The sequence below is a fragment of the Mytilus trossulus genome, chromosome 7 (assembly GCF_036588685.1).
Source record: "Mytilus trossulus isolate FHL-02 chromosome 7, PNRI_Mtr1.1.1.hap1, whole genome shotgun sequence".
NCBI classification, from domain to species: Eukaryota; Metazoa; Mollusca; class Bivalvia; order Mytilida; family Mytilidae; genus Mytilus; species Mytilus trossulus.
The window spans coordinates 73,014,124-73,031,356 of NC_086379.1; the positions used below are offsets into that span (position 1 = coordinate 73,014,124).

General features: G+C 31.2%; 2 protein-coding genes across 4 annotated transcripts; both read right to left on the bottom strand.

Moving 5' to 3' along the window:
- Positions 1 to 792: 792 nt before the first annotated feature.
- On the bottom strand, positions 793 to 9,731 carry LOC134725762 (SPRY domain-containing SOCS box protein 3-like). 3 transcript variants are annotated; one of them, XM_063589888.1, is made up of 5 exons: positions 9,590 to 9,731; positions 7,658 to 7,838; positions 7,053 to 7,223; positions 4,282 to 4,431; positions 793 to 2,146 (listed from the first exon to the last, which is right to left on the bottom strand). In XM_063589888.1, exons 3-5 carry the CDS (start codon positions 7,204 to 7,206, stop codon positions 1,746 to 1,748), a joined length of 705 nt encoding a protein of 234 aa, XP_063445958.1. In that variant the 5' UTR covers positions 7,207 to 7,223; positions 7,658 to 7,838; positions 9,590 to 9,731; the 3' UTR covers positions 793 to 1,745. The 3 variants fall into 3 exon arrangements, with proteins under 3 accessions (XP_063445958.1, XP_063445959.1, XP_063445960.1); XM_063589889.1 differs by lacking the exon at positions 9,590 to 9,731 and adding an exon at positions 9,391 to 9,512; XM_063589890.1 differs by lacking the exons at positions 7,658 to 7,838; positions 9,590 to 9,731 and having other exon boundaries at positions 4,282 to 5,429.
- A 3,000-nt stretch (positions 9,732 to 12,731) lies between these two features.
- On the bottom strand, positions 12,732 to 14,605 carry LOC134727250 (sarcoplasmic calcium-binding protein-like). Its single transcript, XM_063591628.1, has 2 exons — positions 14,502 to 14,605; positions 12,732 to 13,190 (listed from the first exon to the last, which is right to left on the bottom strand). The coding sequence occupies exons 1-2, from the start codon at positions 14,600 to 14,602 to the stop codon at positions 12,737 to 12,739; spliced, it is 555 nt and encodes a 184-aa protein (XP_063447698.1). The 5' UTR covers positions 14,603 to 14,605; the 3' UTR covers positions 12,732 to 12,736.
- Between the last annotated feature and the right edge of the window lie 2,628 nt (positions 14,606 to 17,233).

The following is a 17,233-nucleotide window of genomic DNA, read 5'->3' on the forward strand; positions in this document are numbered from 1 at the left end:
CTGTACTAAGTCATTCCATTCGTCTCATGGGTCTGAGCTTTTGATTTTGCCATTTGATTAGGGACTTACCTTTTTGTTTTTTTCTTTGAGTTCAGTATTTTTGTGATTTTACTTTCCATTTAAAGTCACCTGTCATATTTTTTTTCTTCTTATCTTTGATTATTAGACCTCCGCTGTGTCGCTTCATGACAAGTACAGTTTCTATGTCAGATACAACATCTTTTAAAGAAATCCTTTTAACCATAATTATCATTGGTCCTCATTCTTTGTGATGTTTTGATAAAAGAACAAAGTTTTCTGAATTTTCCATAACTTGATTCAAAGTCTGGTTTTAAAGAATGATGATAGGGAAAATGTTCCTTATGTGGTAACTACTATCCCGTGTCATTTTCCTGGATGCGACAAAATAATAAGCATTATCTGGTTTGTACAAACATGAGCAACATGAAAGGTTTAATATCAAGACCAGGATCTGCTAAACACTTCTTTGGGGTGGTTCGTGTTGCTCAGTCTTTAGTTTTCTATTGTTTGTCTGATTGTAAGTTGGTATTTTTGTCTTTTTCGTCATGTCGTTATTTTCAAGATTGAATATCCATCTTGTATCTTTCGCCTTTCTTTTACATTAAACATCAACAGCAGCCCCCTGTTGTTTAGGAGAACTAGCTGTCTATGATTTTTGTTAACTGTGTCTCATCTTTTTAATTTCAATTTTGATATATTTTGGATGATGGCGCATTACCTTGTTCTTGAGATCATGATAATATAAAGAGTAACCAAACACTGACAAAAGCATCTAACAAATAGATTTTATTATTCAAAATTATAATTAAGCAATTAGAAAATATTATAACAAATATGGTCGTATAAATTAACTATACAAATGCTATTTCTGTCAATAAAACATTAATTTTTAAAGTTAAATGTTCAATCAGAATACTGAACTGTAACTCACACCTGTACAGAAAAAAATCACACAAACATCTTCCTCATCCATTTAATAATAATAAAAAAAGCTTTACCATCTCATAGCTGTTGTTTAGTACATATAATTCTCTATCTCAAACCTGTATAGTACAATCACCATAACATAACATGACCATATGAAAGAGCGGCTTTTCTTTGCTATATATATATAAAATTATTTATTACATTTTTTTTTGTTTTACTCATCAACTTTGGTTAAAAACACTATTCTGATTCTATACTTGTTTTTTTCACAAGTTATTATTTGAAATTACAAATCTATTATTGAACTCGAATCATTTTAAACATATGATTTGTATTTCTAATCTAATTGGTCAACACTATTTAGTACATAGATTTTACAACCTTTGGTATGTAGTATAAACAGTACTATTCACAAAAACTATCAATAACTGAATAACACATCCATTCATCATTATCATTTAAATTATTCGTACTACAAAGCACTATTGAACAATAACCTGACCAATTAATTGCACATGTCCACTTCACCATACATTCAACAATAATTAACACATGATTCCTTTTGAAACCTCATTCTTACAGAACAAATATTCTACCCATAAAATGTAGATACTATAAGTATCAAATAAACTATTACTTACATAAAGTAAATAAAACATTTTGTAAAAACAAATAAAATACATATACCATTAAATGGTAAAAAGCTGCCTGAGTTATTGTCTTGTCATTTTAATGATAGAACAAAGCACTTCAGAGTGATTTCATAATGCTCAAGTTATTGCTCTGTCATTTCAATGTTAGTATAAAGCACTTAAGTGTGATTTCATAATCTTGGGCAAAGGGAGGCAATCCACACAGTCATTATAAGCCTCATTATATGCCAGTCGACGTTTTATAGCCTGGAAGCACTTTTCTTGTAAAGACAAGTACCTGCATCCTCTGGTTCCCAGGCCTAGCTCCGATTCCGATGCTGTGGAGCTAACAATGGGATATAAAGGTTCTCCAATTTGGTCCAGTCCAGTGAAGGCTACACCCAAGCTCTGACCATTACAGTAAAAGGCTAAAGTCCCTGAGTACAAGTCCAACTGGCAAGTTATGATGGTGGTCTTGTCAAAGAATGGTTGGCAGAATTTCTTACTCTGACCATTGTGCCAGATCTTCCCCTTGTATGATAATCCCCAGCTTTGTGAATCCATACCTGTAACAAGAAATTTAAATGTGAAATGTAATCTTCCAAAATATCAGAAAAGTATCCCTTGACAATGCAAACGGCGACGTTGTAGGGGTTAAAATGATTTATTCTAAAGTACTGAAGCATCACTAACTAAGAATTAAATTGATCCCTTTATAAGTCGAAGGGCACTTCTTAAAAAGTTATTATTTTAAAAAACCCATATAGATGTAAAAGAATAAATAAGTGTTAATGCATCATTGGTGTTATGATCTCGCCAATTTTAGGCTTGATTTATTATTATTTTCGTCCAATAATGAATAAAAAGAAAAATTCTGAACACAAACTTCAGTAAAACTTTCAAGACAGCCATTAGAACTTAAGATAAGTAACTATGACAGAAAAGATTGAAAATTTCTTAAAAAGATGTGTAATACTTTTTATATTTCAATAGAAGGTGAGCTGATTTTTCACACTTGTTTTACAAATATATTTTCTACCACTGTATCAAAGTAGTGTGATAAAATATGTCTCCTGTCAAAGTTGTGTATTTTCATATTTAAAACATGAGGCAGATATCTAAAATTGAGATGTTAAGATTGAGATAACATATTCATTAGACAATATTGAGACACAATGCATCCTGCTTTTCCAAAGATCTGCAAAAGAATGTGCAACATCATCAGACAGAGTTAACTTTCTCGTGACATCACAATAAGAAATTCAGAGAAAAGCAAGATTATTCTTGCATTTTAACCAATTAAGAACCCAATTATTATAGTATTTTTTTTATAAGGTTACCTGCATTTTCAGGTAATTAACAAGTAACAGGTGTAAAGTATTGTATTTGTGTTGAATTTTGAAATAAAACAACTTTTAATCTTCATTCATTTTATCTGCCATGTAATAAAAAGACACCAGTTGCTCGATTCTGTAGCATCTTGCACCATTCACAACATATAATGTAAAAGTAGCACAAATAAGTGCCTCCTTCCTCAACCTTTGTTTTCTCTCCTATTTCTACATCTCGTAAAGATTAATATCATATTTCCCAAAAGAACGGAATGTAGCATCTTTTTCAATTTCCACCATTTGCATTTGTAAAAAAAATGTTTTTATTTTCCTTCTATTTTTTCTACTGCATGATTTTAACATACAAATTCAAGGGATTTCAAGTGCAAACGGGACCTTGTTTATCCTCGATTCATACAAGTGAAATTAGAGAGAACCCAATTGAAAACCGAATGGTTTAACAGTCTGGATGAAAAATCAATTGTCATCGCAGCATATGCCACTTACAGCAGTGGCGTACGTCATCGTGGCATATGCTGTGAACAGCATTGAAAGAGTTAATTCATAAAAAATAATATTTTATAAAATTTAGCATTTTTCAAAACATTCTAATTATTTCTTAATCAACATGTATATATATTACTGGTTGATCAAAAGTATCTGTCATGTCAAATTTATTGTAGACCTCTTGTGGCTCATTCTTTTTTTCTGATTGAATTTTCTTTAACCATATTAAAATGTTCAATAGAATATCCAGAATATGCTATATTTAAAAAAAAGATATTTATAGGAAATTACTATTATAAGGTGTCATTGACAAGTTCCTCCCAATTAATAGAACAGATCATTTTTTAGGTAACAACTTTTTGTATTTCCTTTCATATTTAAATACAATCTACAAGCCAGAAACAACTCTCATTTTTTTGGCAAAAGAGGCCATCTTTTTTTCTTTGAGAGCATCCCTAAGGATAATTGTGGTCAAGTGTAGTCTATCAGCTTAATAATTTCAAATGATGATTTTTTTTTTAAATTATGACAATAAACTCCAAAGTGAGGGAAAAAACTCCACCCTTTAATCATTAATGTTAAATTCCACTTTTATCTCGTTTTGTGTGCATCTGTGTAAATTAAACAAGTTACAAAGTTCACATATTGTGGGACAAAATCACTGTACAATGTATATCCTTAACTAATGATAAATATATTTGTAAGTTGTTTGTTAAAGATGAACATAATTTATCTTCAACATTTAATGTATATTCTTAAACTAATGATAAATATATTTGTAAGTTGTTTGTTAAAGATGAACATAATTTATCTTCAACATTTCAGCCAAAATGAATTTATCAAATCAGTTCTATTAGTTTTACCTATAAGATCCACATAACTGTAGTCCCCCTTGTGTAATAGTGCCCTCTCTGTGCCAACACCAACCATTACTGAGGTACCATTAGGGGGCTCTAGGAAGTGAACATCCCATACATGTATTCCATTTGTAAACCCTTTAGTTCCTCTTACACCTGTTAAGAAAAACAAAGACATCTTATTAGTTACAACATTGAAATAAAATCATTAAAATCATTTTGAACTCACATACATTTTTTTTGAGTTCTTAATTTCACCAATGTTATTTCTTTATAAGACTTTTTTTTATATACTTGGTATCACTGACTTTAATTCATGCACATAACAGCAACCATGATTTCAATAACCTCAAACAAACACAACCAACAATAACACATACAACAAAAGATGTTAGGAACTGATCATGAAGCATGTGTCTGTGGACACCAAAGACGATTAATTGATGTTTGTTACATGTCCAGTGGCAAATATTTCATGCATGTTCAGGACGATGGACAAAATCTTTTACTGATATGTTCTGAGGTCTGTATAGGTTATTAGATATGATAAACGCATTCTAACAGATTGCATACAGAATAAGACAAAATAATATGAATGTTTCTTGGTTGTGGAATCTGTTTTTCCTCAATTGAAATAATAAGCACACAAAGAACTGCTCGTGTTGATATAAGATATGTTTGTAAGGGGAAAGTAATGCAGATGTATTGGAAGAATGAAATCACCAGCCTTGAATGCAATCATATAAAACTTGAAACAAACATGAAGAAAAGTTCAATGATACCAAGATTTGATTTAAACCCATTGTTCCTACAACAATAATTTATACAATATATTTTATACAATTCCATTAGTCACTGTATCTTCTCACCTACATCAACGTTAACATTGTCAGATTTTAAAAGCAAACTTTTCACAGAATAATTCCGTTGATTCATTCAGGGTATACCTTGTTATTCTATTATTTCATTATAAATAGTACTGTTATCAAATATATTACTGTATGATAACGGACGCTAAGTGAGGATATGTTTTACAAGGCCAAAATGCCATGCAAAACGTTTAAAACACAATAGTTACGATAGTGCCATTTATAATGGCTGTTGGTTTACCTCCACTCAAACATCTTTTCTCTCGAGTTGCCTCCCCTGATCACCTGTAACACAAACCATTAATAATACATGTTCAAAACACACGTTTAAAACGTGTTGTATAAAAATCAATGTAATCAGAATCCTTCAGAAGGACCAATATTTATTATCATGATTATAGTTCAAAAAATTTGTTGGTCATAACATAATTTTTTTTTTAAAGAAGTTCAATAATTTTATTTATTTCAGCATGGAAATTTTATTCAGAAAGTCAATATGAAACAAAAATGTATTGAAACAACAAATATTAAAAATAATTATCAAAAAAGCAATCAGTATAACACATAGCTAAGAAGGGGATAGAGAAAACTGGAATTGTTTACCAGAGAAAAGCATTGTAATTTCAGGCATTCAAAGATTTTTGACAACATTTCTTCATGGGTATTAGTCTGCTTTTAGAGCACCCTCTCAGCTTTGTGCTATATAACTGAAAATACTGAATCTACTGTATCAACTTATTTTATATTATCTTTTTAAATTATTGATTCAAAATAAGAAACATTTTCTTTTAAATTGTTGATTTCTCTGTATTAGATGGGGAGATTACTAAAATGTTATCCCCTTGCATTTAACAGTAACGGTATTCACCAATAAAAAACAGGAATTTTAACGTTTAGTTTAATAAAACTGAATATCCAAATCAGGATTTAAGAAATTTATTATTCAATAATGTAGTTTTAAAATATTTGATATACAAGTAGGTAAAAAAAACACAGCACTGTAACAGATATATATAATAAGGTCATTTATTTAAGATAAAAGTTATATCATGTATATATGTAAAGGTCAAATGTCACTTTGATAAGTACTGTGCAATAATAACAATACAATTTTTTAATGCTTTTTCTCAGAAGTAGACTTCAGGACAAATCAATTTATATTTTCCTTAAATATTGAATAATTTTGAAATAACAATTGTATCTAATACAAGAATCACCATACTCAATAAACCAAATGTCACATCAAAATCATTCAAGAGGAACTTCCATGCAAAAAAAATATATGCTAAATTCCCATACTTCTGCAAAAAGTATCAATTTAAAACCTTCATGACTTTAAATCAGATTGATCAACTACTCATCAGAACTAATCATGAGGTTGTACAAAAGGTCTCAGGTTAAACAGAAATTCAAAGAAGAAGACAAATTAGAAATTTTACTTGAGCTTTTAGTTGCTACATGTATGATCAAAGGAAAATATAAATTTAAATGCATTCCATCTTCTGCTAATCTGACCAAGTAAAATCAAATGCTTAAGTAACTTAAAAAATATAGTTACTTTTTTTACTAAATCAAAACATTCCTTTTTGTACATGGTACAGACATGACAGGTATGTTTTAAAATTTAACAGTATTTTTGTTTTATCTTTCATTTATCTTTCCAAATTTATCTGATGATTGATTAGTTTTACATATATATTTAAATCTCTTATTTTTAGAGAGATGATTGGGTCGATCCGCGTCATTGCTGCCATTTCTACAAAATACATATTTATTTTATGCATGCATGACAAAAGACGTTAGCAAGTTCCAGTGCTGTGTATTTTTTTTATAAACAGCATTTAATTTGTAATGAATAGATACAATGCATAAAATGTAAATATAAAAGATTGGAAGAGATGATATTACCTGCAGTGCCTGTACTTTGGTAGACTGGGTCTGTATAGAAGTAGACATTCTCCTGGTCTGTGGAGAGAAGTACCTCAGGGGACTTATTTAACTGGTCCCACACCCAGTTATCAGGATTATAATCAATAGAAGTCCAAGCAAAATTTTCAGGCATCTGACCAACTGTTAATGCTAAAATTAAACATAAAAATCTGTTAATACATGCAGCTAGTCATTAACTCTTTGGTGTACTTATCTTCTAATCATTATATACACCACAGACATCACACTATGTTTGTTTATCATCTGATGTAACAATCCACAATAATTAATCATGTGTGAGATCTCTATATCAAATAACTACTTCCATGTTGTTTTACAGCACTTAAACAGGCATACCCAAACACAAGACTAACATGACTTCTCAATCATAGGAAGGAGTGACTTCTTTGTTTTGAAATTGATAAGATAATGATGTTGTTTGCTTTTTTCAAAACTACCTAGATACCCTTTTTTAATGAGAAAATGCGTTATATTTTTATAAAATTGGGAAATTTATAATAAAAGATGAGTTTGACTGGAATTTCAATTTGATCAGTTTATGTTTATAACAGTTGATAACTTACCTAGACGACCAAGAGAAACTTGGTAAATTCTGCCTTCTCAGTTCTTAGTGGCTAACAATGTAAGGGTATGTCCACTTCTGTTTAATCTCAATATACTAATTGTGTGCTTAACAAATGTTAAAGTCTGTCCTGTTTCTTCTGTATAATCAACGTTGTCAATTTAATAATGTGCCAACTCTTTCTGTGAAACAAATAAATAGATATAGGAAGATGTGGTGTGAGTGCCAATGAGACAACTCTCCATCCAAATAACAATTTAAAAAGTAAACCATTATAGGTTAAAGTACGGTCTTCAACTTGGAGCTTTGGCTCACACTGAACAACAAGCTATAAAGGGCCCCAAAATTACTAGTGTAAAACCATTCAAACGGGAAAACAAACGGTCTAATCTATATAAACAAAACGAGAAACGTATGTTTGTCCTATTGAACACATTGATTTGTTTTTGTTCAGATTTTGTATAAGTATATTGGTGTGTTAGCCCAAATAAAAATATATATGTGTGTTTCCTATTTCCCTACCTACCCTATTGTGTATTTTAAGCTTAAAAATTTACTACGGAAAAAAGGCATCAACATTTTTTAAAATTAAAATGAGGATCCTAACCATGCTTACCTAAAGTTTTTTTTTTTAGTAACTTTTCAATAAGCACTGTTAACCTTAGAGTCAGAATTTATCTCCCATACAATGAACAAAAATATTGTAAATAAAAAGAAATTTCCTATCTACCTACATTAAACCTTTTTTTTTGTGTGTTCGTCCTTACAATGTACTGTGAAAAAATAGGGAAGGTAGTTTAATAGGCAATATCATTCTATTTTTGGAACATATTTAGCTGGTTACCACTAGGGAATCAGTATGCCTTTACATTAAATGTTAGTACATACATTTTTATACATCGTAACATAAACATGTACAAATGTATAATAGTGACTTTTAAACATGGATTTTAATTAATAGTATATATTGAAAAGGTTTTTATAACTTTAAAATGATATATAAAATGTATAAAAAGCAGGTAAGATCACAAAGATCGTTTTCACTATAGTATTGGAATTCCAACATGGCAACCAAGGATGACACATATATACCATGTGACGCGACGATAGATGTACACACTTATTGACACTATATTTAAAAGATCTTTATGAAATTACCTGCTTACTGTTAATATTTTTTAAGTTATCAAATACACTTATACATGTAACGTAAAATTATTTTATAATCATTTGTTTAAAAGTTAAAAATTGTTGTTTATTTTAAAGTTTCAAGTGTTGTTCAGTCATTACAAGAACTTATTCTGATAATAACAGTGTTATTGGGTCATTAGCTAGGTTATGAGGTGTATATATTTCCAAGTTTAATTGCAATCAGATGATATTCAATTGATAAACCAGAAGCGGGTACATGTGGCCTACAAATGCCTATTTGGCAACTCATTCCCACATGAGCGGTCAGACAGACACTAGTACTGCCTTTTTTGAAAACATAACAAGATGACTCTATTCTAACACCTTAAGTTTAGAACAAACTGTTTATTCAAGTTTATTTATTTATTTATTTCTCTCATATGTCAAAAATTCCTTCTATGTTATACATGCAGTATGTTAATTCTAAATAGTCCATCAATTTACAACAAAAACAAATAACAAAAATATGGCTAAGTTATGGTGGTCCCAACGTCTTCAGGTGACCCACAAATCAAATTGCCTTTTTGACAGAGACAGTCTTACCTTTCGTAACTATATAATCCCTTAATAATACAAACAAGCAAATAGTTTATACCAGCCGTAGGCAGAATTAAGCTTATCACCAAAATCTGGATATTACTGGTTAACTCGGGTTATATTTCCCCAAACGACCGTCTTTTAGCTAAACCCAACTGAACTAGTTCATTAAATAAAGTAATTAAATTATCAAAAAGAAATATACCTTTGTGCTTACTGTGGAACTGTTTCGCTGACCAACAGCCTGATCAAATTGCTCTGTAATCAATGTGTTTGTTTACAACTATGTCAATGTTTTGGGTGAAGGTCAACAACAATATAATGAATAACGGAAAGACTTCGGCAGTCATAACTAGCAAGAGGGGTTAAAGGGGGTTATTCTTTCTTTCTTTTTTTATCATTCATTTTTTTAGGCAACCATTTTCTATTTTTTTTTTATTTAAGCATCCCATTATGACATATTCTTTATTTTAGTGGCCTTTTCCCCTCTCTATTCCCTATATATCTGTCTTTATTCTGCACTTTTTACCCATTATATTCTCTATTTTGTAAACCCCAACCACACGTGACATATGACGAGTTGTTTTTCTAAAACGTTTTATTTTAAACAACACGTAAAAACAGATAATTTTGGATATTTTTCACAGAATAGAGAATATTGGTACACAAATACGGGAAAAAAATTAAGAATACAGTATTTGTCGCGAAAAAGCATAGGCGAATCTAGAGGGAGGGGGACCTGAGGGGCCCGGGCCCTCCATTTCGTAGGGAAAACATAGTTTGGTTGATTATATATAGGTAATCACTTAAGCATGACTGGAGCCCCCTTTTAGGGCAGTCAATCCCCCCTTTAGGAAAAGTTCTGGATCCGCCACTCAAAAGGTAGATCTCGAGAGCAACATTTCCAGTTTTTGTTCAATCATTAATGAAAAAAGTAAAATCACAAAAATACTGAACTGATGAATATTCAAAACGGACTCGTGACTTGAAGTCCCTAGTTAAATGTTAAAATCAGACGCTCAATCACATCAAACGAATGGATAACTGACTTAGTACAGGCATTTTCTGATGTAGGAAATCACGGGCGGCCTGATAGCCGATTGAATGTCGTTTTAAAGCTAGCTGAACCCATCACTTGTATGACAGTCGCATCAAATTCCATTTAATTGACAACGATGCGTAACAAAATCAAACAGATATTACAGGTAAAAATGTCAATAATACAGAAGTCAACATTGTGCTATAATCCTAATAACTTAAAAAACATACAAATTAACACGTATCAAAGCAGTACAAAATGGCATGTAGTTATGTACATACCAAGCATTGTGTTGAAGGCATTCGAAAGTGAACTTTGCTTTTAAAAAAGCTAAAATGGTTCTGTTTTTTTCTCTTTCAAATTGAGTTAAGAAACATCGATAAAGAATTATATTTGCTTGTGAATAATTCGACTTATTTAAATCCGTATTCATGTCGGAAGCTCCCCCCCCCCCCCCCCCCCCCCAAAAAAAAAAAAGGACTGGCGTAAAACCATTCAAACAGGAAAACCATCATATGTGTTTTTCGTTCATTTTATTGTTCATTAATTAGGCCGTTAGTTTTCTCGTTTGAATTGTTTTACATTTGTTACAACGAGGTCTTTATAGCTGACTATGCGGTATGGGCTTTGATCATGATTGAGGACAGTACGGTGACCTATAGTTGTTAATTTCTGTGTCAGTTGGTCTCTTGTGAAGAGTTGTCTTATTGCCAATCAAACCACATCTTCTACATTGACAATGCAATTACACCAACAAAAAAAGACCAAAAGACAAAACCAGTATACATAAAACATAACATAGAAAACCAAAGACTTTAGCAACACAGACCCGACTTCAAACGGGGGACGATATCAGAGCTCATTTAATAGTGTCAATTGGTCTCTTGTGAAGAGTTGTCTCATCGTCAATCATACCACATTTTCTACATTGACAATGCCATTACACCAACAAAAAAAGACCAAAAGACAAAACCAGTATACATAAAACATAACATAGAAAACCAAAGACTTTAGCAACACAGACCCGACTTCAAACGGGGGACGATATCAGAGCTCATCTATAATAATTCATTGCAAAACATGCAACAAAAGGATTAATATTATCTTCCCGGTGTTTTTTCGTATTTGGACTATACGATTTTCGCAAATGTGTATTTCAATGCACAAAATCAAATTCGTTAGATATATATATAAATATATATATATATTTTTTGTTTGGGCATGTATCATATTTTCCCTCCGGTTTATATGATCCGTTCATCCTATATATTGACTCTTAAAATTCAAGAGTTAATCTAAAAATGAGGGTACTTTCTCTAAAAAATGAGGGTACTTTTTATATGGCCTTCCAAATACCGTTTCGATCCCTAACATCACTGAAGAGACATTTATTGTCGAAATCCGGATAGGGTGTACTAAAGAAATATTGACACCGAATGTTTGTGGCACAACATCCTGTCCACAAGTTAACAATTTTTTTTTTCTGTGACGTATTAAATTTATATTAACATCTTGTGATCAATTTCATTTGGCAATCGTAAATGGCAGTCAGCAGGGTTAAAGAACATCAGTTGTTCGACCTGTTAGTCAAATGCGTTTACTAAAGAAATATTGACACCGAATGTTTGTGGCACAACATCCTGTCCACAAGTTAACAATTTTATTTTTTTTCTGTGACGTATTAAATTTATAATAAGATCCATTTTGTTACAACCTGTGATCAAATTTATTTGGCAATCGCCAATGGCAGTCAGCAGGGTTAAAGAACATCAGTTGTTCGACCTGTTAGTCAAATGCGTTTTGTTTAAATATACTTTTTCACTCTTTTGGTCTTTTGGAAAATGTTGTTTGTGCTGTTTTTAGACCCTTCTACAACGAAATTTGTTTGACATGCACACGTATAAAAATTGCGGTTTTTATCCAACGCAGTCATAGGTTTGAACGTAGTTTTCAATTTAGACTCGTATATATATATATGAGTATATATATGAGCATCCCTAGACAGTTGAAAATTAATAAACCCTAAAATAAAGGACGTGAGCTAAGGCTCCGTGTTGAAGACCGTACTGGCACTCATACCACATTTTCTTATATGTGTATCTATTAAACCTGAGCCATACAAAATGTTTTATTTTCAAAAGCAGTAATTCATGAAAGGATTTTGGGAAGACACCTTTTCCCTTGTAACTGATTATGGGGAGGGACAATGTCATAGGAAAATGGAAAAGACTTTGCATGCAGAGTTTAATAATTCTACAAACAGTTTAAAGATAGTGTTCATTTATATTACAAATGCTTGAAGTAACTGGATCTTTAAATAGAATCAATCATTCTAAATCCATAAAGACGAGCTTTCTCCAAATTACTGACATTTGTATCGTCACTGTTACAGCAATACTCAACCCAACTTTGTAGAAATAGATTAGCTTCTATGAAGCCTGGTTTAATTTGGGGATATGCGCTAAAATACTTCTCATCAAAAGTGACCAATCCCATTGCTTTAAGTGCCTCAATAAACTCTTCTTTAGATATCATATTATCTTTGTTAACATCCGTGATAGATACCAGTACAGACATATGCTTTCTGACGGATTTCTCAAATTCGTTCCCGTCTTTTTGATATTCCTCTGTCTTCTTTTGAACGAATCTATCCTCCGTGATTTTCTCCTCTCCTTTCAAGAAAAAATCTCGAAAGAAATTGACAAATTTGGTCTTGAATTCTGTTGCCTGCTCACCTTTCAGTTTGTTGCTTTCAATAAATCTATCTCTGAAACAGTCAATGTAATAAAGACTAATATGTATTTAGATATACGGCTATATTCGAAAACTTAGCCTCATTTAATGTCTTTGCTATGTCTCAATTCAAACGGTACATACTTGCATATAAAAAAAGAAGATGTGGTATGATTGCAAATGAGACCAAAAGGACTCACAAATTTATTACACCTATAGGTCACCGTACGACCTTCAACAACGAATAAAGCTCATACCACATAGTCAGCTATTATAACAGGCTCCGAAATGACAATCTATTTAACAATTTAAACGAGAAAACTAAAACAGCCTTATTTATGTACACAAAAAAAGAACGAAAAACAAAAAGGGAACACATAAACAAACGATGACCACTGAATTACAGGCTCCTGGCTTGGGACAGGCACATACAAATATAGTGTGGCGAAGTTAAACATGATAGCGGGATCCCAACTCCCACCTTACCTTGGACAGTGGTATAACAGTACAACATACGAATGATCTATGAAAATCAGGTGAAAAAGGCTTATCTATCACAGATGGACAAACATACAAGTGGACGTGGCCAGGTACTTGTACATTTCGACCACAAAAAAACACTATCTTTAGATCTGAGAGTACTCGCCGTTAATTGACAGCTAGTTCAAAGCCACGAACAACTAATAAAAAAAAATCATGCATCTAAGACAAAATGATCAATCCGTACACATCCAACATCCAATCGATATAGTGTAATTAAGGACGTCATAAAAAGTCAGACATATTTTTTTCTTATATACCAATCGAAAGCCTATTGCCTATAGTGTCTGTGTTTTGCCCGCGGCTCTTAAAACATCACACTGTGAAATGTTAGTTAAATCGAGTTCAAAGATTGAAGAGTAGACAGACGAAGATATTTCATAAATGCAACAAAATGCAATATTTAAGTTCTTTTATGATAACGATTTTCTAAATATCAATATAATAATTAAGATAGTTACAAATGGTTCGCAAAATAAGCGGTTATTTGACGCTTTTGCAGTTGCCTGAAATAGCAATACGTACAATTTTCTTTTATTTGATTTTAAGATTCCACATCAATATAAGATTTGGTGAATTATATATAACATACTTACACAAGTTTCGTAAGTTTTTATGTGTCCATTTACAATATATAACAATAATGCGCAATCTTTAAGTTACGCTAAAAAAGAGGGACGAAAGATACCAAAGGGACAGTCAAACTCATAAATCTAAAACAAACTGACAACACCCTGGATAAAAATGAAAAAGACAAACAGACAAACAATAGTACACATGTCACAACATAGCTAAATATACTTACGAAAACAAAAAGGCATCATCAACTGTTAACAAGTTGTCTTTGTTCAGGTCAAAAGTTTTATGCAGTCTTGTCCATTTCTTTATCAGATAAGCGTTCGCCATTCTACGAAATTCTATTATTAACAAAATGTCAGTGTACAAAATGATAGTCAATATTAAGAAGTAATTGTCTATAATATAGTTACAAGATTGTAGAAAAGTTTGTTTTATATATATATATATGAAAATTCACGTGGTTTTCCGTTCCTGGAAGTCTACAAATTTGTGGAAAACTGAATCGGTAGGAACTACATTGTTGATACTTGGCGCATTTTGAATCATGATCTTTACTAACTTGTTTGTCGGTACTCATCTTTCACAGATACTGATCTAGTATATATATTAAAAAAAAAAGGTCAGTTAAGTTATATACTGCAGCTTTAATTGTTTAATTATATCGTCCATATATTCTAGTTAATGAATATGGGATCACCAGATCAGTTTTCAATGCTTCTTAAAATCCGTATAATGTACGTTTTATATTAAAAACAAATTCCATGTAGTCCAATGGAATTAATTATCAAATTGTAGGCCAAATAACTGAGCTATTTCATTACGTGAAAAATAGAATATAAGGATATCAATACTATAAAGTTGATAAAACCTACAGGAATATGATTTTCAAAGAATTTTTTTTCCATTTACATTTCGTAACCGTATTGTTGAATATCATTTTTTTTATATGCACTTGACTTTTAAACAAAACTTTTCAAATTTTCAAAAAAACATTTCGATATACTAAGGATTTCCTTTCCAAGGATTATAGTTTGCATTTGCTGTATTTTACCAACTATTGAAATCTTTTGGAACCTTGCCGTTTTAACTTTTTTCGATTTAAGCGACACTGACTAATCTTTTGTTGACGAAAAGCGCGTCTTCCGTACATAGTATTAATTCTGGTTTCAAACATGAATTTATTAACAAAACACTAGCGTTTATGCGTCACTGGTGGTGAAAAAAGTATCGGAAAATCCACTTTAATCTAATATGAAGTATTGTTCACTATTTAACGTGAGACAATGTTTTTAATGCATACATATTAAAGGTTGCATTATGTATAACCAAAAAAATCTTCAGGTAACAGGAGAAGTGAAGGATGCCATTTTTTAATTTTGAAATCTAAATCAACTACAATTTACACAGCAACAATAACATTACTGACAAAGGAAATATATAATGGATGATTTCGTCAATAATAAAATTAACGGTACCAATTTTCTTGCACCAGATGCGCATTTCGACAATACATGTCTCTTCAGTGATGCTCGTGGCCAAAATATTTGAAATCCAAAGCTTATATGAAAGATGAAGAGCTCTAATCCAAAATGTCCAAAAATTATAGCCAAATCCGTGACAGTAATCAGAGCTTTGCATGAGGGAGATACATTCCTTAATCTATAATAATTTCTAAAATGATACTCAATCTCCATATGCTACACAACTTGATATGGAACATCGCATGTGTCTTATAAGTAAATAATTTAAATTCATTAAACCGATTGAATCAGTTATATCAGTTTCAGGGTATTCATGTTTCACCAATTTTGAAAAAAATGACTTTATGTTAAACCAATAACAGGCATGCTTTAGACATACTTAGCACGTATAGTATGTCATCATGTGTATTGAAATTTATTAACTATTTCCATCAAATACTCATATCATTATAATAACAGATAATTCGGTCAATATAAGTTGATTTAAAATTATAGTTAAAGGACAATGACAGTTCTTTTTCGGTCCAGATATCAAATTGTACTTTAGAATTCACATTTGTAATCCACTAATATATATCATACCTATAATGATTATGAATGTGTCCTCCTACATAAAGGACAAAGACAGAAGTTCACACATTTCAAATTTGGAGGGTTACATTAAAAAATACACTAGTAAACTTGGTTCGTCCAGGTAAAAAGAAGTTGTCCTGACTCATGAGAACTGTTTATCCATAGGAATATTTTTTCGACTATATGCATTTACGGAACGTAAAATAAGATTTGTCGTTCTCTACTGTTTTGTCTATAATTGACGGGATCAATTGTTGTCTGTTTAATGGCATACAACAACATTTCGGTTGAATTTTTATATGAAAATTGGCATACAAGCAGTTTCACTTGGTCAATTCCAATATGTATTAAAAAATATACCTTCATTTGCTAATTAGTATACTTAGAGATAAATGGGGTAAAAGTTTTAGACATTTACCTTAAACTACGTTTTTTTTTACATTTATATCCTATGCATAGACATATAATTTTTTTTTATTCAAAAGATAAACACATATTATGTAGATACAAGAAGATGGTATAAGTTCCAATGAGACAACTGTCATATAAAAACTGTTATAATGACGAAATATCCGTTAATTGAACTTATCGCATGTTTTATCACTCGAAAAAGCCCGGAACTACACTCGAAAAAAAAAAATGGACCAAATCACTCGAAATACCACGATCCTAACCGGACACTATACCTACCGTGCAGACAAACTGTTGAAATGTCGAGAACTGAATAGAGAGCGAGACAGAGTTTACATGTCAAAATTCTGATTGTTAATAAAATAGCAATTGAGTCGTTTCTCTGTTATACTTTAAGAATATTTGATGTATTTAAATATTTAAATGAATCGATTCTCATGTCAGAATAAAGATTTTGAATTTGGTTAGTTTTGATTTTTGTCGTTAAATAGGT